The sequence below is a fragment of the Thalassophryne amazonica genome, chromosome 3 (genome assembly GCF_902500255.1).
Source record: "Thalassophryne amazonica chromosome 3, fThaAma1.1, whole genome shotgun sequence".
Taxonomy (NCBI): Eukaryota; Metazoa; Chordata; class Actinopteri; order Batrachoidiformes; family Batrachoididae; genus Thalassophryne; species Thalassophryne amazonica.
The window spans coordinates 17,387,048-17,412,563 of record NC_047105.1 but is presented as its reverse complement, the minus strand read 5'-3'; the positions used below and the strand labels follow the sequence as shown (position 1 = coordinate 17,412,563).

The 25,516-nt window shown below is 42.0% G+C and overlaps 1 protein-coding gene across 3 annotated transcripts in view; it reads right to left on the bottom strand.

Moving 5' to 3' along the window:
* The window catches only part of LOC117506386 (E3 ubiquitin-protein ligase RNF123), a 382,695-nt gene that overhangs the window by 70,656 nt on the left and 286,523 nt on the right, over positions 1-25,516 (bottom strand). For all 3 annotated transcript variants that reach the window (XM_034165893.1, XM_034165894.1, XM_034165895.1), the window contains one exon: positions 1,640-1,863. In XM_034165893.1, the coding sequence (XP_034021784.1) occupies positions 1,640-1,863 (224 nt within the window). The remainder of the gene's footprint in view (positions 1-1,639; positions 1,864-25,516) is intronic.

Sequence of the window (25,516 nt, the reverse complement as noted above, 5' to 3'; positions counted from 1 at the left end):
TGACTTTCACAAAAAGGCTGAAGATGTGGACATCAGCACTTTTTCGGTACATTCCACCGTTACAGGAGTTTTTTTCATGGAAAGAAAAGCGGAGGGACGCGCCACGGAGCCGTTCATTACGCGGGACAAAACCACCTCGGTGTTGGTCTCATAGGACGGCTTAAAGGTGGATTTCAGATGGATTCCGGTTGCTTTTCAGTCGTGTGATTATCCGATTTTGATTGTGCATGAGCTGGACCTGCCCCAACATGTCCTGTGAGGCTTCATCACAACGTTGCTTTGCGCCATGCAGCTCCACCACGACGCGCGGTGGAGCCGCTCCTCTTTCCATGACAAAAACTCCTGTAGCAGTGGAATGTGCTGTTCATTTCTAAACTGGACGCTGTCTTGATCCGGTCGTCTGACTAGCACAGGAATTGTGAAAAGAGTGGACATCAGCATTTTTTCGGCACACTGAGACAGACTTGCGGAGGAATTCTGCGCGACGCGGTGGGGCTGCATGGTGCAAAGCAACGCCGTGATGAAGCCTTCCAGGACATGTTGGGGCAGGTCCAGCTCATGCACAATCAAAATCGGATAATCACTGAAAAAGTGCTGATGTCCACATCATCAGCCTTTTTGTGAAAGTCAAACGAGGTCCCGGATCAACAAAGCCTTCACGTTGGAAATGATCTGGTTGTTCCAGCGGGGTGTCAGCCTGTCGATGGGGGCTGGGAGCACACCGCGCTCTCAGCAGTTGTGGGCGGTCTTTAAACCGTCTGGATCACTCCTTAATCTGTGTAATCCCCATAAAATCGTCCCTGAAAGCCATATTAATTTTCCGAACGGTGTCCACCTGGAGGTCTCTCACAGTTTCTGGAAAAAAATTGCTGCAGCAAAGCTCCAAATCGTTCAGACATTTATTCGCAATAAAAAATAGATGACAGGGGTGGACCACACCTCACTCAAAGCCTGCGCACAGGCGAATGACGCAACCGACAGGCGTGAAAAAACTCACGCATGCGCACGAAGGTTCAAGCTTGGCTGATGCAATCACACGTGATTCAAATTCATATGGTTTTTGAAAAAAATTAAAAGGTCGGATACTTTTCTAACAGACCTTGTAGAGTTGTGTCAGGGACTGCATGTGGCATAAAACGTGCATCAAATCAACATGCAGATGATCTGCTGTGGCGACACTGACTGAAAACAGGAGAGTAATCAAAGGGTAATGCGTTTATTACTGGCTGATGGCGCGGATGCATGATTACTCATTTTTTTTTACTTTGTTTAAAGTTGCATAACATTCCTCATAAAATGTAACAATCACCGACAACATCAGTAACATGTTTTGACAGAAGTATCAGCCTTTGGGTGGAATTTCCTTTGAGTTAATAAAAGTTGTAGTTATTAGTTTGTAAGTTACAACTTTCATTTTCACAATTGACTAATATTCCTTCATCAACAGAACCAGAAATATCTTGGTAAAATTAAGCATACCAATGGACAGCATTTACTTAATAAAGAATTCATGAAATTTTATGTATATTCATGACAATTTTTGACTAAATTTTCCGATTAGGTTTACCTTCTATAGTTTTCTCCGCTGGAAAAAGTCTACCACCAGTGTCCCACATGTCTGTCATTCTGATCAACTCACATGCATGCAGGGAGAAGTGTTTGCGCTCTGAAGTGCCAGTGGCCCCAGGGGCTGATGAAACTGGGGGGACCACAGACAGCCCCAAAGACCCAACTGCTGGACGAGCACCAGAGTTCACCGCTGCTGAAGAGCCAGAACCATCTCCTCCCTCTCCGAGCAGAAGCTGGATGGAGTGAAGCTGGAAACAGGAGTCAGAGAGCAGAACTGCTGCAGCTCTTGATTTTCTAAGAGAGACACATTGAAAAAAAAAACAGAATGAAGTAATGTAGAGGGAGAACATCAAGCACAGAAAGTGTTTACTTCAGAAAAAGACTATTACAGAATTGAATTCCAGCATTTGTTGTGACTGGTTACAAGGTGAAGTGCTCTGGAGAGAAATGAGTGCACAGAACAAACCTTAAACATGATGCCTCCACATTTAGTTTGGTTGAAGCCTTCAGATTGACCTTTGCTATGGACTAAATACCCTGTAAATTCTTTCACTCAACAAAAAAATAAATGCATCACACCATTATTTCTTTAAGTGAGTTATTATTAAAGGCCTTGTCACACAACATCAATGTTTGACCTTGTAACAAAGTTATGTTATATTCTTGTCAAAAACATACCTGGAGTAGTGTTTTTATTTTGCACATACATACATCATCGACACACCACAAAGAGATTTCTATCAGGTTTCACCCGATTATGAGCATTTTTAGATGCCTACAGCAACTATCTCAACCACTGACAACATATTATTGCAAGAGTCCATGAAAGTATTTTAAAGGCCTGATGAAAGTGTAATATGTTATATTTAATAAGATATTTTCATGAAAAAAGACACAAATGTGCAGTTTACTGCATTTTATTTTTTTTCTTGTGTAAAAACACAGCTTAGATGTGGTTTGACCAAAACAAATTGTCATTAAACTTAATAAAACAGGGATGAAGTGGAGGTTTAAGAATCACTAGGTGTTCACAGGAAACAGTTATTTCTATATTTATTTATGTTCATTGTTAGTTGGTTTAATCTTTTCTGTTTTGTTTTATCAGATTCTTTTTGTCCATTTCTCTAAAACTGCATTGTGGCATTATTAGTTATTATTAGTATTATTGTTGTTGTTGCTATTATTATTATTGATATATAAATAAAAAATAAACAAATAAAATGTTACAATTTGTAATACATTTGACTCTTTTACAAAAACAAACGCTGAGCCATGAATTATTATACAGAAAACAAATGTGCTGACAGCTGCAACAGCTTAATGCTACCTTCAACATTGAAAATGCCATAAACATGCTAAGGCGTTAGCATCGGCCCCGTTTTTAAGTTATAAAATACATCTATCAACGGTTTCAGAAGACCACAACAGGTCAGACGAACATAAAAAGGTAAATGTTACTCACAGACATATGCTCTTTGGGGTTTTAGTGGGGAAAAATGAAGATTAAGCGAAATAAAACACTGAATCTGTTGTGTGGGCCACCAGAAGAGGAGGTACTGCTGGCCCACCACCAGAGGGCGCCCTGCCTGAAGTGCGGGCTTCAGGCACGAGAGGGCGCTGCCGCCACGGACACAGCCGGAGGTGACAGCTCTCACTCATTATCTCTTGACAGCTGTCACCCATCTACACTTCATCATCCCACTCCATAAAGACCGGACGTCATCTCCACCTCGTTGCCGAGATATCGTCTACCTTAGGAGGTACTTTGTTCTCAGCCATTATTTTGTCTACCACAGACAGTGTTTGCAGTCGGTTTTGTGAGTGCTTGCAGCTGGAGGCTGGGTTTGGACTGACATCTTCACCCCAAACTTTTGATAAGTACACATACTACTGCACGTGCCAGCTTTTCTGTATGAGAGGTGGAGGTGGAATTTCCACCATTGTTTGTACTGGGTGTTCACACACCCACATCTGATTGTCTCTGCTCCTCGCCAGCAGTACCGGATCCGACACGCGGAGACGGTGGCCACCTGGGGTGTTCGGGATTTGGCGGCTCCAGTATTCTCCAGGTTCGGTGGCGGAGGAAATCGTGTGGTTCCGGTTCTTCTCAGGACAGACGTCCTCTATCCTCGAGCCTGCCCACACGTCACCCTTGTTAATTGGTTATTGTACACATTGTGTAATCTGCTGTGTTGGGTTGTGCTTTTCACAACAGTAAAGTGTTCATATTTGACTCTTTCATTGTCCATTCATTTACGCCCCCTGTTGTGGGTCCATGTCACTACACTTTCACAACAGAATCAACAAAGCACCAGATCGAAGCAGTGATTCGCAGATCAAAGCACTGCTTCGATCTGCGAATCACTGCTTCGATTGGTTCAAGGTTCAAAGCAAAGCCGCGCAGCAGAAACGGTTAATTTATATGGAAGAAACGAAACATTTGCGGTAAAACAAAGTTATTTAACAACTAATTGATGACTAAATTAGTTGACAACTATTTTAATAATTGATTAAATCGATTAGTTGTTTCAGCACCACTGAACACCTCCTTCTGTCAGATCCCGTTGGGGATGTGTGTGTGTGTGGGGGGGGTGCCACCTGTGCGGCTGGACTAAACCATTGTACAACTGCGCAGGGGTGGAAGGGCCCTCAGAGATCTTTCAATATTAGTGTTAGAGCAGAATTATGTTTCACAACATTTATACATTCATTCTAATTATATTCTTTTAGAACATGAATTGTATGGACATTAATAACATGCAACACAAAAATGTATTTAATGCCAGTTTTTTGTGGGGCCCCCCACCCCCCCCATGCTCTGGGCCCTGGGTACATAGTACCCTTTACCCCCCCAGTCCGACGCCCCTGGTGGGGGGTCAGCTTCACTGGGCTCAGGCACCTTATATAGGCCAAAATTAATCTTTTGTGTAGATAAAATTAATTATTTTACCAAAAATAAAATGAAAACCACGCTCCTTCCAAGAGCAACTGCCGAATTTGAAACAACAAAAAAGTTGTGTAATTTCCAATGGTACTTGAACGCAGCATCAGCAGCAGCAGCTATTGCCTCCTACGTATGCTTATTATTTTTATTAAATATAACAATATGAGTATAGGAATGACAATCCAGCCCTTCTGTACATGTGGCAACAGGCAGATGATTAAGATGATTACATAAAAGCTGTTCTAGAAGGCAGAATTCACGATGTGATAACCGCACATGGGGAGTCAAAGCGCGGCGTTGATCAATTTACTGCTCTGATGATATATTAAATCATCTTTACACTTATATGGCTTAGTGACATAATACAGTGAAATAGGAGCCACCACAGCAAACCAGCATGTTTTTTTGTTTGTTTTTTTGGAATTGGAGCAAGATGAAGTGCACAGTGTGCTGTCAGTCTGAACCAGAGAGTGAGGATTCTGATGAGGAGATGAACCCTCTTTTGTTCTGGACGAAGAACCACAGCAGGTGGATCCACGGATGTGCGCACAGATCTCCACAGTGGGTCAGATCACGCGCTTCTGTTTGAAGTTTCTCAGACTCAGGCACTATTAGCTCTGTCCTAGCGTCGAGTCCTGGAATGCAGAGATGCAGACACACACTGCTCCAGCAGTGGCTCTAGGCACGTTTTGTTTAAAGCATTGAGATCAATGTTGGCTTTGGTTTCATTTTGTTCCTCTTTCGTCCCTTTTGCGCTCTTGAATCGTAGGCTATTCAGTTATAAAGCTTGTTCGTCCAGCTTTTCTCAACGATTTGTGACTTTTTTTTTTTTTTTTTACTGTTTTCCCTTTGTTCAGGAATCGTCATATGCCATGTGACCAGGCCATTAAAGAAACTGACAAAAAAGGTCCTAGATTGGCCCCTTAATCACATCCACTCTAAAAACTAATGGTTTCCTCATTGGCCCACAGCCCAGCTTTCCATCAGCTTTCACGAAAACCAGTCCAGTAGTTTTTGCTTAATCAAACTAACAAGCAAACAGCAATGAAATTATTAGCTCCTGGGCAGAGATAGATTTTGTAAAAAAAAATGTATTCCTGCTGTGACTTACAATAAACTACACTGACTAAATATCAAATGTCAAAAGTCTGCTGTTGGCACCTTTTTTAAATGATTCATGGTAGTGTAGTAGATGTAGGGATGTGCAGCACCAGTGCAGGCTCATTGACTTAACCGGGTTAAAGATTCTGAAGTCTGTGTCCACAAGGAGCACAAAAATACCAGAGTGAAATCAAAAACACAGACACAACCTAGAAGCATCAGCAGAATGACTACACCCACCATCACTAAAACAATGCTGAATCACTTTAAATCACTCTGTGCATGATAAACAACATTTCTCACACTGTCTCTTGGAATGGAACCAATCACGTCTTGGTGTGCTTCAATTTGCACAGTCACACTTCCACTCTTGTCTCGCTCTGTAAAACCAACATCACAGATTTGATCTTTCACGTTATTGTTGTCCTCGCTCTCGCCATCTCACCGTCGTCACAGCTTTGTGTTGTTCTCTCTGTAGTGCATGTGGAAAACCAGCGCTCTCGTTTTCTGCTCTTCTCGCTATGTCTAAGTCATCCACTGCTCATTCATTGATGTTCTTGCTAATGAAACTCTCCACCTTCCCCCTGTGGCGCCACTCAATCCAACCTTCACGCATCAATCTTTTATAGCGGGGCTTTCCACAAGGCCCAACTCCCACGCGCGCTCTCTCCTCTCCCTCTCCTCTCTCTGATTATGCTCCCTTCCTTTGACTTCTTCTGTGTTCTGCTCCTTCTCCCTTCCCATGTCTGATACTCTGCTCTCTCTCACTTGTCTCTTCTATTTCTCCATCACTATTTATAACTCTGTTCACTGCTAACCTCCAATGATGTGAATCACACAAACACAATTTTTCTAATTGTCTCCATTAGTTCTATGGTCAAAAATGTCAGTCTAAACACTATGCGGCGGTAACATTAACAGTAAAAAAAAAAAAACAAAAAAAAAACAACAACAACATCATCTCATGGCATTTTGTGATGTTGTGCTTAAAGGCTGTAGCTGAGCAAGGAATAAAATATCTGTTACACACACCCACACTCACACACACAGGCAAAGTGTTTGATGCAACATCCCACCTACCGGCCGGCTCTCTGAGCTGAGCTTCAGGACATCACACAAATTGTAAGTACACACACAAAGGCACACGTACATACAAATACACCCGTAGTAACAGGGCAATTTCTCATCAATACAATATCATGTTTACAGGATAGCGCAATTCAACAAAATTAACTGGCAAAACAGCAGCAAAAAAAATACAATAAAACAACAACAACAATAATAATAATAATAATAATAATTTGAAATATTTACTGATCTGTTTCACACATCAGGTTTGTTTCCTGAGCTGCTGATGCGTGCTTGCTGGAGTATGACGGTTCTTCTCAGGACCTTTTGTTTTTTAAACATTGTATTCAAGGAATGATATACAGTGGCTTGCAAAAGTAAGGGAGAGACACTCTTCTTCTTGTCTCCGTCTCCTGTCTATCTGGTCTCTTTGTTCTCTGGGACTTCTGCACTTTGTCCAGGGACCATCGTGAGTACCCACATACTGTGAGGGCTTTCCGGACAAGTTGTTGTTCTTTAGCTCTTCCCTCTGTAGTTGTAGGCACCTGTAGGGCTCTGTGTTGAAGAGTCCTGATCACCCCGAGCTTGTGTTCAAGGGGGTGGTTTGAGCCAAAGAGCAGATATTGGTCAGTGTGAGTTGGTTTTCTGTAAACCCCTGTCTGGAGCTGCCTGTTCTCTCCAATCGTAACATCACAGTCCAAGAAGGTTAAATGGTTGTTTCTGGCATCCTCACGTGTGAACTTGATATTGGAGTCCACCGAGTTGATGTGTGCAGAAGTCCCAGAGAACACAGAGACCAGATAGACGGGAGACAGAGACAAGAAGAAGAGGAGTGTCTCTCCCTTATTTAGCAGGAGTAGGGGAAAAACTACAGAGGATCCTCAGACAGCACAAAATCCCAGTTTACTTTAAACCGGTTAACACCTTGAGACAGAAATTAGTTCACCCTAAGGACAGGATCCCTAGTTACAAACAGAGCAATGTAGTGTATTCTATCAGATGTCAGGAAAACTGTAACGAACACTACATAGGTGAGACTAGGCAACCTTTACACAAAAGGCTATACCAGCACCGCAGAGAGGGCGCCAGCAGGCTTGGGGAGTAACGGAATACATGTAACGGCGTTACGTAATTAGGATACAAAAAAGAAAAAAAGAAGTATTCAGATTACAGGTATACGAGGTCTGTGATTTGAATATGGATTTGAATCACTTGCGATTACATCAGACGCTTGTCGGTTGCGTCATTCACCTGTGGGCAGGCTTTGAGTGAGCACTGGTCCACCCCTCCCGTCGGAATCCCTTTGTCTGAAAACTTGCTGAGAGACTGGCGCTTTGCTTTATCAAAATTTTTTCAGAAACTGTGAGGCAGATCCAAGTGGACACCATTCGAGAAATTCAGATGGTTTTCGGTGAAAATTTTAAGGGCTGATGAGAGATTATGGAGTGTTACTGTCGCTTTAAGGACTGCCCACGGAGCCGGACGGCGCGCCGCTCCCCGAGCCGCCGTCGTCAGCCTGTTTCAAGCTGAAAACTTCCAAATTTAAGCCTCTGTTAACCCAGGACGTCGTGATAGAACAGAGAAGTTTCAGAAGAGGTCGGGATCAGCAGTTTATCCGAACATTCCACAGTTAAAGGAGATTTTGTAATGAAAGACGTACGGACGGATTTGCGCGTCGGCACCCAGCCGCTCATGGCGCGGCGCCACAGCAAAACACCTCCGTTGGAAGCCTTCTAGGACAAGTTTGAACATGCCCAGCTGTTAAACAATTTCTCGGATACTCACTCGACTGAAAGCCATCGAAAGCCGCCTAAATCTTATGAATGGTTATCAACACGGAGGCATTTTCATGTGTTGCTCTCGTGGCTCTTTGATTTGCTGCTCTTCAGAAGCAGTAAGTCCACTTCTTAACCCCTCTCAAAGCCATTAAAATATCATGAGTCACTTTTGTGTGGATTAAAGTCACTAACTGGGACTCTGGTCTTATTGCAGTTGAGAAACGAGAATCGTCCTACGTTTTGTCACAGCTTTAAATGCTGCGCGGTTCTCTGACTCCGCTCGGAATTAATAACTTCAAAACAAATCTCCGCTTTAAATAAAATGACACCTCTTACAAACGCTGCAATACAGACAATAAACTACAATCAACTAAAATGTTTTTTCCTCCCAAAAATGAGATGTCTTGCATTCTTTATAAACCTGACCTGCAGCACATCTACAAGAGCTCAGCTCATAGGTATGGAAATACATTCATGCCAATAATAATGTCTGAAAGAAATGCTTTTGACAAAAACTAACAGATTTTATTTCTGTTTATGTCCAGAGATCAAGGATCCACCATGTAGAGTTTATTATGTCCAGAGTTTAAGGATCCAGTAACCAATTTCATATTTATTTACTTTAAGACTCAATAAAATGTTGTTCAATTTCAATTTAATCAGCTTATAAGGCACCAAATTACAACAAAAGCCGTCTCAAGGTGCCTCACACAGAACAGTTCAACATAAAAAAACTAAAATAATTAAATAAATAAATAAAAATTCCAAATACCTAATTAAAAACAGAAGTAAAAGAATAAAACATAACAAAATAAAAACTACTCATAAGAAAGAGAATAAAAATAGGTTTTAAGTCTTGACTTAAAAATGTCCATGGACTCTGACTGCCTCAGTGAGGGCCATGTACTGGCTAACCCAGAATGAGATTGCCCACTCAACAAACTTCTCCAGCCTACTGGACATGATGAAGGGACTTGGGCTGTCGTACCGTCCCTTCATGGACAGCGACATGATGTCTCCTAACCGGGCAAAATATTGATGAAGTACCCGGATGTTAATGCATTTTCAATGGAGATCCGCGAGTGGACACACTCACAAAAATGCTCACAAAATATGTGTTAAAATGCCATTTTGACCTGGATATTGACCCAGCAAAATTAAATTACATTAAATTATGTCAGGAAAGTATTAAACTTACTCTGACACACACACATTCCCAAATATTAGTGTTGAAAGTTACACGGATCTGCGCTGTTCCAGCTGCTGAGCTGAGACGTCCTGCTGCTGCTGCTGTTCAACGCGGCTCCTAAAACTATTACAATACATTTATATACATATTATATTTTTACACAATTATCCTTTATTGACTGAGTTTCATTCATGAAGTCAGTGGTGTGGGTAAACGTCTCTATGTGTGGGTGTGACTGTGAGCGGCACAGTGCGGGTCATTATAATCTCATTATTTTAAGGTGCAAATTTAAAAAAATCAAATTACATTACTTTAATATTATGGTACTTGGATTACGTTACTGACTACATTTTTCAGCAGGTAACTAGTAACTGTATCAGAATACATTTTTAAAGTAACCCTCCCAACCCTGGGCACCAGTGGACCTCAATCTGCAGTTCATCTCCACCTTAAAGAGACTAACCACACGTTAGAGGACAAGGAAGTTAAAATCTGGTTTGAGAGAGGGGTCAAGGAGGCATTCTATGTGAAACAGCTGAAACCCAGCCTTAACCGGGGAGGGGGTCTGAGACACACTTTGTTCCGTGTTTACAATGGGGTATTCAGGTCAAAGCAGTTTCAGTCTTTTGTTCATGGTAATGAGTAATTCACGTCATCAGGAGAGTCGTCAAGGGAGCCATCAGGAAAGGCGTCTGTCCCATCATTAGGAGAGACAGCTGTCCTGTCATTAGGAGGGTGCTAACTAGAACACAATAGTTGCTAATTAGAGCTATTGTTTAGTCACTAGCCTATAGCAGTCTGCCTCTCAGTAGGAGGGGTCTGGTTAGGTTTAAAACTCCAGCTTTTGTGGCTTCTATTTATTCTTCTCTACGAGAGTCAAGACAGAAGTCAGACTACCAGAGCAAGAATTTTAGCTGAGGAAGCTTCTGCGATTTGAAGTGAAACGTCCTCGCGTCAAGCAACCCAGTCCAGTCAAAGATTCAAGCTTCTCTACTATGGAAACCACCTGGACAACTGAGAGCCTACACAGAAAATATAATACCTGTAAATAATCAATTTAATTGCCAGTTTTCTTCAGAAACGTCAGGGGATAGATACATGAACATTTGCAAGTCACAGTATGTCTTGAACTTTATTTACATCAGTTATGAAGAAATACAAACAGTGTGGCACTCTATGGTAAATCTGTGTGGAGTAGACAGTTAGAGGAGGACTTTATTAAAAAGAAGACCTGAAAGTTCGGCTACAATTTGCCAGAACGTACATCTGAGATGCAAACCTAGATTTAATGTTTTGGTGAAAGAAAACCCTCCTCTGTACCACTTCATCATGAAGCTGTATAACCGGGGATACAAAATGCAAACCATGCACTGTGCACAATTTCTCCAATCACAGCCACAGAAGCCTGAAACCTCTTCTGGGTTGTCTGGGTGTCTTGGTGGCTTTCTTCAATCTTCGCCTTCTTGCACAGTCACTCAGTTTTTGAGAACTGTCTACTCCACACAGATTTACCATAGAGTGCCATACTGTTTGTATTTCTTCATAACTGATGTGAATAAAGTCCAAGACATACTGAGTGACTTGGAAATGTTCATGTATCCATCCCCTGACTTGTCTGAAGAAAACAGCCAATTAAACTGATTATTTACAGGTATTGTACCAAAAGGGCTGATTACTTATGCAACCCATCATCTTGGCTTTCATATTTTTAATTAATTTATATCAGGTTGTAGAGATTTACTTTCAGTTTAAGTCTAAGGATGATAATTTAAAATTTTTTTATATCAAAAAGCCAATTTACTTTTTGTATTTGAAATGCCATAAACAATTTAAAATGCGTGAAATACCAAGGGGCCGAATACTTTTGCAAGCCAGTGTATTTTAATGGCAGGTGAACTGCGTAATGTTTATAGTTTTATCAGCAGCTGCATGACAGTGATGTCAATTTGATGCGCCAACACACTGCAAGAGTTTGCAGACAATGCACATGCGCAGAACGGATCTGGCAGGTGGTACGGATCTAGTACTGACACACAGGCTGTGTTTTAATTCAGGGGCCGCATTCCTTCAAAGACATGGCCTTCCAAGACAGTGGAGGCCAAAAGAACCGTTCTGAAATGAGACCGCGTAGGCCACAGAGCATTTTGCGACTGCTTTAACTAGCTGATCTTGTCTCTATACCCTTTCATCAATACTCAACTTTCCTTATTAACAATTTTATATATGGAACCTGAAGTTGGACCATTTTTTTTAAAAACATTTACCAACCATGTTGTTATGACGATTGTCCCTGGTTTGGTAACTGATTTTTCTCTTATAGTCTTACGCCAAAGATATCTACGCGATACTCTCACATACTTTAATTCACTTCAGTATGGCTGAGTTTTTCCACTTTGTCTTTTTGTCAACTGACTTAACATTTCTGAAACATCATTATAATGTTCCCTTTGCTTTTCCCCTCATTATTGTGTTCTTCATCATACCTTTATGTGCTTCTCTGATATCCCTACTGTTGTTTCATAATTTAGAGGAGCAGTAATGTAGCTGCTCTGAACCATTTGGAACTTATAAGACCGGATTTTACCGTGAGTGATAATATGGCAAACCGCAACCACAGAAATCAATGGCTGCATATGCATTCTTCCATTAAAACATCCCTCATAAGTAATGCATCATAGCTTCATCAAAACTGCAAAATTCTTTTGGATATTATCTATGTATATCTACAGAGATGAAAGGCTACAAACACCAGCAATTTTTGCAAACCATGTCAGCTGAAGATATGAAGTCAACCTCAAAGAGGCTACGAGTAAAGTACGATGTTAGACATTGGGGTCTGTCAATTTCCTGCTCTTTCTGCCACCAACTTGCTTTCAGTAAAAACAATTCAGCTGCTATGTTCTGATATCTGTCTGTCACCATATCCTGTTTGATGGAAACTCTTATTTTCTGGCTTGTCACCCAGCAGGTGGTGGTTATAGGTCACTTGTGAGAGACACTGATGACCTATTACCTGTGACAGGAAGAAACCAATCGCACAAGATTATGGTGACATTTCCCTCAAAGCCAACCTTGACCTTATCACAAAAAAAAAAAAAACCTGACAGTTCACACGCAAGCTCTAAATGGTCTTCTCCTTATTCCTTTTATCAGTCGACATTTCTCTTCTACACTCCCTCTGTCTTGTGCGCACTTCCGCAACACAGTTAATGAGTAATCAATGTTTAGGGAGCCACAGCTTATCAAGCCATCATCACGTCTGACTTGTACTAATAAAGGGAAGAAGACATCAAAAAAATAAAAAGGGCATGCTGTGAGTGAAATTATTCTAAAGACGACCAGTCTGAGTCATCGTGTGCAGGGGCTGGAAAATGCCACAGACCGTGTCTTAGGCACAGTGGAGTCAACAGAGGCTCCATTGTGTTCTCACTTTTATTATAAACCAACAAAGGGCAAAGCTAGATTGACAAGGCAAATTACACCACAGACAAATCAAAATTAAATGAACATCAATGAATCAACACAAATACATGATTCAATTAACACCAGGGAAATGTTACATCCAAGAAAAGAGATGATCCTTACATTTTACGGGTAGGCACACTACATATTGCCTATTTTTCCAAATGATGGATGAGTACCTGTCAAAGCATCCTGGAAAGCAGACAAACTCACAGCATCTCATAAATATGAACGAGCGTTTAGGTGGTAGTTCAACAGCCATCCAGGAGCACTTTCAAAACTTAACTAGAGCAGCACTCATCAGTAAGAGGTGCATAAACCCCTTTCACACCGGGCCTACAAAGAGTTGCATAATGCAGTGTACAGACTATGCAGGTCTACACTGATCTTATCTTATCTTTATGGTGCCCTACGCGGCATTATGCTGAGGGACACAAAGAGGTACGCGAGACGGACACAAAAAATTAAACATTAAACTTTTTCTGCGTAGAGCACTGGATGCAGAAAGTACACAGTTTTTAAGCAAGTCTACACAACACTGCACTACTGTATGCAAATCTACACAACACTGCGCTACTGTATGTAAATCTACACAACACAAAGTCAAAGTCGACTTTATTGGCAATTGTCACAAGTACTAGACATAAGGAATCAAAATTTCGTTTCTCACCTTCCCTCAGTGATGACAGGACAAGACATTTTGACAATAAGGACAGTAAAATGCGCAAGTATTTACAGTATCTACTGAATGCAAATCTACAAAACACTACGCTACTGTATGCAAATCTACACAACACTTCGCTACTGTATGTAAATCTGCAAATCTACACAACACTGCGCTACTGTATGCAAATCTACACAACACTGTGCTACTGTATGCAAATCTACACAACACTTCGCTACTGTATGTAAATCTGCAAATCTATACAACACTGTGCTACTGTATGCAAATCTACACAACACTGTGCTACTGTATGCAAATCTACACAACACAAAGTCAAAGTCGACTTTATTGGCAATTGTCACAAGTACTAGACATACAAGGAATCAAAATTTCGTTTCTCACCTTCCCTCAGTGATGACAGGACAAGACATTTTGACAATAAGGACAGTAAAATGCGCAAGTATTTACAGTATCTACTGTATGCAAATCTACAAAACACTACGCTACTGTATGCAAATCTACACAACACTTCGCTCCTGTATGTAAATCTGCAAATCTACACAACACTGCGCTACTGTATGCAAATCTACACAACACTGTGCTACTGTATGCAAATCTACACAACACTTCGCTACTGTATGTAAATCTGCAAATCTATACAACACTGCGCTACTGTATGCAAATCAATCAATCAATTTTATTTATATAGCGCCAAATCACAACAAACAGTTGCCCCAAGGCGCTTTATATTGTAAGGCAAGGCCATACAATAATTACGTAAAAACCCCAATGGTCAAAACGACCCCCTGTGAGCAAGCACTTGGCGACAGTGGGAAGGAAAAACTCCCTTTTAACAGGAAACAAATCTACACAACACTTCGCTACTGTATGTAAATCTGCAAATCTACACAACACTGCGCTACTGTATGCAAATCTACACAACACTGCGCAACTGTACACATTCAAAAACTGAGTGTGTGCATCCAGAGTGAATCAGCTGGAGGAAAACAGGTGATGTGTGGCCACATGATCCACACAGCCCACAGTGCCTGTGTGTGCTTACAACAGATGATCGAACTGGCGGATGTGTGCCTGCTCAGAACAGGTAATCAAACAGGTGTGTTTGCGTATGGCTACATGATCCACGCAGCGCCTGTGCGTGCTAACAACAGATGATTGAAGTGGCGCACTTGTGCGTGCTCAGAACAGCTAATCGAACCAGTGTGTTTGTGTGTGGCTACATGATCCACGCAGCCCGCAGTGCCTGTGCGTGCTACAACAGGTGATCGAACTGGCGCACGTGTATGTGCTCAGAACAGGTAATCAAACGGATGCCTGAGAGTGTAGTGTAATGATCCACGCAGCCAGCATGCAGCACCTGTGTGTGGTTACAACAGAAGAGAACAGAAACAGCAGGTCTTGAAAAAAGAGCAGAGAGAGAGAGATACAGCACTCTCTCTCTCTCTCCGTCTCGCTCTCTTTAGAGTGCAGAAACAAGAAACGGGATGTTTAAGTATGCTTGTGAGTTTAAATGGAAATATTTTCTACTTTTTTGGGGGGGGGGGGACACAACGGAATCTGGACTTTGCGATCTGATTTTTCGAGCCCTGAGGAGACAGCAGTCTGTCCCCGCTGTACATCTGGAAACATGAGTCCCATTTGCTTTTCATGTGCCGGTTTGAGAATGGAGCGCATTTCTACAATGCCAAAAAAAAAGACCAAAAAGTAGGCAGGAGTGGACTGTGAGAGGCAGAAAAATAGAGCCGAGGGCTACATACGTGGCAGAAGGCATACAGTAAGCAACCATAAGCAACTGTAAGCAAGAATAGGAACGCAACCATACACCATCATACACCAGCTTGCTACACAGATTTGGACTACGCCAAATCTGCGCAGTTTTCCAGTGTACTCCATACGCATCACAACGCAACTGTATGCAAGCCCGTTGTGAAAGGGGCTTTAGTGGTTAGCATTGCGAGAAGGTCCCAGATTTGCATCCTACCTGTTCTGTTCTGTGTGGAGTTTGCATGTTTACCCTGTGTTCGTGTGGGTTCCCTGTGAGTGCTCTGGGTTCTTCCTTTCCAAAACATACAGGTTAGGTGAAGTGGAAATTTTAAACACACCATAGGTGTGAGTACGCTGTCAATCCAGTGTGAACCCCACCTCTCCCCTAGTGACCGCTGGGATATGCTCCAGCCTCCCATGACTCATAACTGGTATAAGTGGGTTTATGAAATGGAAGGAGCATTATTGAATGATCCTTCCATTTTCTGAAACAATCCAGATTAAGTGTCTTGTCCGAGGACACGGAGTATGAGAGGAATTCAAACCCAGGTCTACATATTTGCAGACTAGCTCCTTATCCACTGAGCAACCTAACACAAACTGTGACAAAGAACCAAAGACAGCTCCCGGCAAATTAAAGCTGCTCTCACACATGGCTGAGTTTGGTGGCGTTTCACACCACAATGAGCCGAGCTACGACTGAGTGCACCTGAGCTGAGTCCTCCCAAACAGAACTGCTTGGGTGCAACTCAGGGCAAACCTGGTATACACACTGCCTTCAATTTTTGACATCTCTAGGTGATTCTTTCTGTGCTTGCCATGGCAACTGAACATGGAGGTGTGTTGAGTCTGTGCAGAGTTGCTGCCTAGAGTCGAGTGCAAAGTGGTGGGAAGTCCAGCAAAATAGAGGACGACATTTTTCGGGAATTCCTGTGGGTCACGTGATTCCCGCGGGAAGGGAGTCAAAATTTTATCAATCCCGTGATTGGGATGGAACGGGTATAAAAATGAACGGGAACGGGCAGGAGCGGGAATGCCAAAAATAGATGATGATTTTCATCTATTTAAAACAACCAAAATTTCACCCATCCATTGTTACAGTCGTTTTTCAGTAAAGAACTACATATCCAACAGTGCTCTGACTTCCGCTCCGCACCAGCAGCTCCAGTATTTCCGGGCCGGAACTTAAATACAGAGCACCCGCAAGCCCAAATTCTTTCTGCGAAAACCAAGCTAACACAGCCACACACAGACGAGATCAGGGAGAAAAGAGAAAAAGAAAACATACAACGGAAAGTTACAAACAAAGACAGTGCTGTAAGACTCGTAGACCTAAGGGGTAGGTCAGCTGTACTGCAAAAATTTTATCATGTCAAAGTTGATGGAAATGAAACCGTGTATTCAGCGTGCAGGACCTGCCTGATCTGTGTTAAGTACTCCACGGCGTCGGGAACAAGTGGGCTTCAAAGACACACCTGTAATATAAAGGAATGCACCCAGCCCAAAATGGTTTCATTTCTTAAACGAAAATTGCCTGCCGGCGTGAAGGTCTGAATCACTGAAAAAATAGCTCGTATGTGCAGCCAAGACCTGCGCCCCTTTGCCATCGTGGAGGGGCGAGGGTTTCTGTCGGTGGCTCAGGAGTTACTTGACATTGGATCTACACACGGAGGTGCCATCTTAGCAGAAGACCTCCTGCCCTCAGCGAAGACCGTCTCCAGACACGTAGACGCTGAATACGAAAAAGTGAAGGCCATCGTTCGGGAGGAGCTCAAAAAGGTACGTAGGCTTGAACAGTATATCCCTTTAATGTCTGCACCGAAGTGAGTGCTTTCAAGTTTCAATCTCATCACAAGGGGGGAAAAACAAGACAAACTGGAGTGGGATGGGAGTGGGACTGATTTTGAGTGGGAGCGGGATGGGATTGTGAGTCATCTTTACAGGAGTGGGACGGGATGGGATTGATTTTTTTACTCCGGTCCAGGATTGGGACGGGATGGGATTTTTTTTCTGGGAGCGGGATGGGACGGGAGTAAAAATCCACTCCCGTGTCATGCTCTACAGCAAAACTCCTAAAAAAGTTGAGCATGCTCCAAACCAGCATGGGTTTAAGTGCCAAATTTAAATTTCTGCTAATCCATGCTGTGCAGCATGCCAAACACCCTCAGCGAACACAAAAGCCATGACAAGGTGCAACTTGGGAAAACTTGGCATCCAGCTCAGCCAGGTTTAAGAACTGCTTAACACACATACATGTAATAACACTGAAATGCACATAATCGCCACTGTATAGACGAACACAATGAGAGAGGATAAACACACACACACACACACACAGACACACACACACACACCTGAAAAAAGATGCAGACCTTCGAAGCAACAAATAAAATATATTAAAGTTAGGGATGGGACCGATCCAATCCAGGATTGGTATAGGGTTCTGATACCTACGTAATTCACGTATCGGAAAATACCGATCCAACCCCCGATATACCCGATACCGGAGAAGAGCCACTGTGAAACCTCTCAACTGCTGTTGTTTGCTCTCTGCTTATTTACTGCCGAGCGGGAGGAGGGGAGAGGGAGGTTTTTGAAGTCGTGCTGTTTGAGAGAGCTCTCTTCCACAGTGTTCTAGCTGCAGCTGTGGTTCAAATTATCTGTTCATCAAGCACGGATTTTCTGAAAAATTAACTGAACTGTTGCTGAAAATGTGTGCTAAAAAGTTAGCTGCTTCACTGCCTTGAGTCTGTGAAAAGCCAGCTCATCGTGCAGCCGAGGAGGAGAAGCCGAACAGAGATTCTGTCCACTGAAAGGGGAAAACGGGAGAAAAGCAGCGAGAGAGAAAAAAAAAGAGAGACAGAGGGAGAGAGAAAGCAAGACAGAGGGAGAGAGAAAGCAAGAGAGAGGGAGAGAGAGAGCAAACGAGAGACAAAAAGGGGGAGGGAGGGAGGGAGAGAGAGAGAGAGAGAGAGAGAGAGAGACAGACAGGCAGAGAGAGAGAGAGAGAGACAGACAGAGAGAGACAGAGGACTTTACTCTGTAATGCTTTGGCAATGTAAACATATGTCTCCCATATCAATAAAGATCCAGTGAAATTAACAATTGATTAGGAGACAGACAGACAGACAGAGGTCTCCATTTTAAGAAAATCCTCACATAAAATTAACAATAATGATAATAATAATAATAAAGCAAACAGAGCTCTGGTATCGGCTCGGAAAAGTATTGGTATCCGCAGTTATCGGGATAGGATCGGAAGTGAAAAATTCACTCAGGTTAATTTACTGATTCACTTAATTTTGGGATGCTGATGAATCACTGACCTGCAACTGTTACCATCTGTCAAGCTGTCTGCAGCTGTAACAGTCATGAAATTAACTTCTCAAGGGACCCTGTCCGCAAAGGCAAAGGCTTAAAATGGAAAAACCACAGCTGTATCTACAAAAAAAATAGGAAGCTTGATAAGCAGCTGTGAGTGACAAACTGTCACATGGGAAAAGGCTCTTACAAAAGTATACAGAAGTACAACAGCCTGGTCTTAACTGAATTTGTAGACTTTAAGGTGAAGGCAAAGGACAGCACAGTTAGATAGCATAGAGGCAAAGTGATTTGAGACAATTACTGCAGATGTGGTGAGGGAGACAGCCAGGAAAGTACTGTGTGTGTGACATTTGGACAAAAGACAGAAGACAAAGAGGCCCTGCAATGAAATAGATATGTGCAAGAAAATATGAGGAGAAAAAGTTGCTTAAAAGAATTGGGATAGTCAGATGGGAGAGGAGTACAAGGAGATGCAAGGTAATGTGAAGAGAAAGGTGGCAATGGCTAAGGAAAGGATATAATGAGCTGTACATGAAGTTGAACATTAAAGAAGGAGGAAGGCATCTGTACAGGATCTGTTGGCCAGACAGAGGGGCCAAGCTGGAAAGGATGTGCAGCAGGTTAAGGTGATAAAGCAGGGGTCACCAACCTTGTTCCTGGAGCGCACCTGTCCATGTTTCCACATCTACCTACTCAACTCATAGCTGCGTTTTAAAATGTGAAGTTTTCCAGCTCTTGATTGGCTGCCCGGGAGTGGAAGAGAGAGAGTTAGAAAATATTATATATATATATATATATATATATATATATATATATATATATATCTTCTTGTTCTTTCGGCTGCTCCCCTTAGGGGTCGCCACAGCAGATTAATAATTTCCATCTCACCCTCTCCTCTGTATCTTCCTCTGTCACACCAACCACCTGCATGTCCTCCCTTAGCACATCCATAAACCTCCTCTTTGGACTCACTCTTCTCCTTCGATCTGGTGGCTCCATCCTCAGCATCCTTCTCACTATATACCCTGGGTCCCTCCCCTGCACGTCCAAACCAATTTTAAGCAAAAACGAGGCCGTTTTAAGCAGAAACAAGGAGATAATCAGTGAGTCACTACTGACGCTCTGAAATGACGCGGGCGCAGCAGCATGTCAGAGTCAGACGTCCTGCTGCTGCACTCTGATCAGTCCCCCATCTTTTACATTACAGTCTACACATAACCCTTGTTCTTAAAAATAGGAACCAGCATACTTGGGTGTGTGATGCTATCATGTGAATATGGACCAACATCTGTGAGGAGTGTTTCCAACACATTGTTGAATCTATGACACAAAGAATTAAGGCAGTTCTGAAGGCAAAAGGGGGTCCAACCCAGTATAAGCAAGGTGTAATAGTGTCAGTCAAAACTTTGGAGACACTTTTGCATTCAACTCTATTCCAGGTGCAAGTCCTGTCCATAGCAGTAAATGACTAAGCTGTAATATATCAACATTTACATCCTGTTTTCCTGTGCTTTAACAGTCCTGTACTAACCCTAGCCACGGTGGAAAGATCCCTCTCTTCATCCGGGAAAGGGAGACAAGCACTGAGATCAAAATACTCTCTGGCCACCGAGTGGGACATGATGGGTATTGAGGGAGAGTTTGAACCGTGTATCCCTGTTGGATGGTACTGAACTGGGAGGCGGCTACAGACAATTGGCAATCAAAACAACCCCAACGGTCAAAACGACCCCCTATGAGCAAGAACTTGGCGACAGTGGGAAGGAAAAACTCCCTTTTAACAGGAAGAATCCTCCAGCAGAACCAGGCTCAGGGAGGGGCAGTCTTCTGCTGGGACTGGTTGGGGCTGAGTGGAAAGAATCAGGAAAAAGACATGCTGTGGAAGAGAGCAGAGATCAATCACCAACAGTGTTGCCACAGTTACTTTGAAAAAGTAATCCAATTACTGATTACTGATTACTCCTTGAAAAAGTAACTTATTTACTTTACTGATTACTCAATTGTAAAAGTAACTAAGTTAGATTACTAGTTACTTTTTTTAGTTACTTTTCCCAGCTGCCGACAACAACCCTCTGCCACCTTAACATGACAATGATACCTGTTTTGTCAAAAGTTATTTTATAGTCACCCTTTCTTGACTTCAATGAAAATAAATACTTGTTTTATAAAAAGTAAAATAAAGACCTCTTTCTTGACCTCATATTTAACTGTTGACAGCACTGTAACAGTAAAACTTGGAATTTCGAACCTACATTGTTTATAAATGTAACTATTAAATTCATTCTAGCATTTTACTAACATTTAAATTCTCTCTAAATATTTTACTTGTCGAAATTAATATTATTTTAAGTAGTATTAGAAGTTGTAGTAAAAAAAGGCTTCAAAACTGGACCTTTAATCTAGGGGTGTAGTGAGGGGGGCACATCCCTCCCCCACGCCCCCATTCCATCTGGATTCGCCCCTACTTTGGCGTTTGAGCACAAAGAATGGATAACATTTATTTATGCAGAAAACGTGACCAGATTTACAGGTAAGAAAGTTTTATTGTGTTTTCACATCATGTGGTCCTCAGAAAGAGAATTTAGGTGCATTTGAGTGGAAAATAGTGTTAGTTGTTGACGCGTCGCGGAGGATCAGCTGTTTTAGCGAGCAGATACGGAGCGGCTCAGCTCAGCTCTAAATAAAGGAGGAAAAAAAGTATAAAAATGCCTTTGTAAAGCTCAGTGTAGGTGTGTTGTAAGAGGTGAGGACGAGTCGTAGCTGCTGCAGAAAAACGCAGATGAAAAGCTCACAGCTCGCTTAAAGTGGGCAGTTCAGTCGAACCCCGACCTCCTGCCCAAAGACCAAGTTTAATGCTGCTATCGACCCACAATGAAAAATAATAGTAACGCACAGTGACATGGAGAAGTAACTTTAATCTGATTACTGATTTGGAAAGATTAACGCGTTAGATTACTCGTTACTAAAAAAAGTGGTCAGATTAGAGTAAAAGCAATGATTAACAATGATTAAAAGCAGAGTGGTGCATACAGAGCAAAAAGAGGTGAATAAAAAGAAACACTGGGTGCATCATGGGAAACCCCTCAGCAGTCTAAGTCTATAGCAGCATAACTAAGGGATGGTTCAGGGTCACCTGATCCAGCCATAACTATAAGCTTTTTCAAAAAGGAAAGTTTTAAGCTTAATCTTAAAAGTAGAGAGGGTGTCTGTCTCCTTAATCCGAACTGGGAGCTGGTTCCACAGGAGAGGAGCCTGAAAGTTGAAGGCTCTGCCTCCCATTCTACTCTTACAAACCCTAGGAACTACAAGTAAGCCTGAAGTCTGAGAGCGAAGAGCTCTATTGGAGTGATATGGTACTAAGAGGTCCCTAAGATAAGATGGGACCTGATTATTCAAAACCTTATAAGTAAGAAGAAGAATTTTAAATTCTATTCTGGAATTAACAGGGAGCCAATGAAGAGAAGCCAATATGGGTGAAATATGCTCTCTCCTTCTAGTCCCTGTCAGCACTCTAGCTGCAGCATTCTGAATTAACTGAAGGCTTTTCAGGGAACTTTTAGGACAACCTGATAATAATGAATTACAATAGTCCAGGCTAGAGGAAATAAATGCATGAATTAGTTTTTCAGCATCACTCTGAGACAAGACCTTTCTGATTTTAGAGATATTGCTAAATGCAAAAAAGCAGTCCTACATATTTGTTTAATATATCCTGATCAAAAATGACTCCAAGATTTCTCACAGTATTACTAGAGGTCAGGGTAATGCCATCCAGAGTAAGGATCTGGTTAGACACCATGTTTCTAAGATTTGTGGGGCCAAGTACAATAACTTCAGTTTTATCTGAGTTTAAAAGCAGGAAATTAGAGGTCATCCATGTCTTTATGTCTGTAAGACAATCCTGCAGTTTAGCTAATTGGTGTGTGTCCTCTGGCTGCATGGATAGATAAAGCTGGGTATCATCTGCGTAACAATGAAAATTTAAGCAATACCGTCTAATAATACTGCCTAAGGGCAGCATGTATAAAGTGAATAAAATTGGTCCTAGCACAGAACCTTGTGGAACTCCATAATTAACTTTAGTCTGTGAAGAAGATTCCCCATTTACATGAACAAATTGTAATCTATTAGACAAATATGATTCAAACCACCGCAGCGCAGTGCCTTTAATACCTATGGCATGCTCTAATCTCTGTAATAAAATTTTATGGTCAACAGTATCAAAAGCAGCACTGAGGTCTAACAGAACAAGCACAGAGATGAGTCCACTGTCCGAGGCCATAAGAAGATCATTTGTAACCTTCACTAATGCTGTTTCTGTACTATGATGAATTCTAAAACCTGACTGAAACTCTTCAAATAGACCATTCCTCTGCAGATGATCAGTTAGCTGTTTTACAACTACCCTTTCAAGAATTTTTGAGAGAAAAGGAAGGTTGGAGATTGGCCTATAATTAGCTAAGATAGCTGGGTCAAGTGATGGCTTTTTAAGTAATGGTTTAATTACTGCCACCTTAAAAGCCTGTGGTACATAGCCAACTAACAAAGATAGATTGATCATATTTAAGATCGAAGCATTAAATAATGGTAGGGCTTCCTTGAGCAGCCTGGTAGGAATGGGGTCTAATAAACATGTTGATGGTTTGGATGAAGTAACTAATGAAAATAACTCAGACAGAACAATCGGAGAGAAAGAGTCTAACCAAATACCGGCATCACTGAAAGCAGCCAAAGATAACGATACGTCTTTGGGATGGTTATGAGTAATTTTTTCTCTAATAGTTAAAATTTTGTTAGTAAAGAAAGTCATGAAGTCATTACTAGTTAAAGTTAATGGAATACTCAGCTCAATAGAGCTCTGACTCTTTGTCAGCCTGGCTACAGTGCTGAAAAGAAACCTGGGGTTGTTCTTATTTTCTTCAATTAGTGATGAGTAGAAAGATGTCCTAGCTTTACGGAGGGCTTTTTTATAGAGCAACAGACTCTTTTTCCAGGCTAAGTGAAGATCTTCTAAATTAGTGAGACGCCATTTCCTCTCCAACTTACGGGTTATCTGCTTTAAGCTACGAGTTTGTGAGTTATACCACGGAGTCAGACACTTCTGATTTAAAGCTCTCTTTTTCAGAGGAGCTACAGCATCCAAAGTTGTCTTCAATGAGGATGTAAAACTATTGACGAGATACTCTATCTCCCTTACAGAGTTTAGGTAGCTACTCTGCACTGTGTTGGTATATGGCATTAGAGAACATAAAGAAGGAATCATATCCTTAAACCTAGTTACAGCGCTTTCTGAAAGACTTCTAGTGTAATGAAACTTATTCCCCACTGCTGGGTAGTCCATCAGAGTAAATGTAAATGTTATTAAGAAATGATCAGACAGAAGGGAGTTTTCAGGGAATACTGTTAAGTCTTCTATTTCCATACCATAAGTCAGAACAAGATCTAAGATATGATTAAAGTGGTGGGTGGACTCATTTACTTTTTGAGCAAAGCCAATAGAGTCTAATAATAGATTAAATGCAGTGTTGAGGCTGTCATTCTCAGCATCTGTGTGGATGTTAAAATCGCCCACTATAATTATCTTATCTGAGCTAAGCACTAAGCTTTCAAATGAATTAAAGCTCTGTCTGGGTTTTTGATTAATTAATAAGCTGGAATGGAAGATTGCTGCTAATCCTCCGCCCCGGCCCGTGCTACGAGCATTCTGACAGTTAGTGTGACTCGGGGGTGTTGACTCATTTAAACTAACATATTCATCCTGCTGTAACCAGGTTTCTGTAAGGCAGAATAAATCAATATGTTGATCAATTATTATATCATTTACCAACAGGGACTTAGAAGAGAGAGACCTAATGTTTAATAGACCACATTTAACTGTTTTAGTCTGTGGTGCAGTTGAAGGTGCTATATTATTTTTTCTTTTTAATTTTTATGCTTAAATAGATTTTTGCTGGTTATTGGTAGTCTGGGAGCAGGCACCGTCTCTACGGGGATGGGGTAATGAGGGGATGGCAGGGGGAGAGAAGCTGCAGAGAGGTGTGTAAGACTACAACTCTGCTTCCTGGTCACAACCCTGGATAGTCACGGTTTGGAGGATTTAAGAAAATTGGCCAGATTTCTAGAAATGAGAGCTGCTCCATCCAAAGTGGGATGGATGCCGTCTCTCCTAACAAGACCAGGTTTTCCCCAGAAGCTTTGACAATTATCTATGAAGCCCACCTCATTTTTTGGACACCACTCAGACAGCCAGCAATTCAAGGAGAACATGCGGCTAAACATGTCACTCCCGGTCCGATTGGGGAGGGGCCCAGAGAAAACTACAGAGTCCGACATTGTTTTTGCAAAGTTACACACCGATTTAATGTTAATTTTAGTGACCTACGATTGGCATAACCGGGTGTCATTACTGCCGACGTGAATTACAATCTTACCAAATTTACGCTTAGCCTTAGCCAGCAGTTTCAAATTTCCTTCAATGTCGCCTGCTCTGGCCCCCGGAAGACAATTGACTATGGTTGCTGGTGTCGCTAACTTCACATTTCTCAAAACAGAGTCGCCAATAACCAGAGTTTGATCCTCGGCGGGTGTGTCGTCGAGTGGGGAAAAACGGTTAGAGATGTGAACGGGTTGGC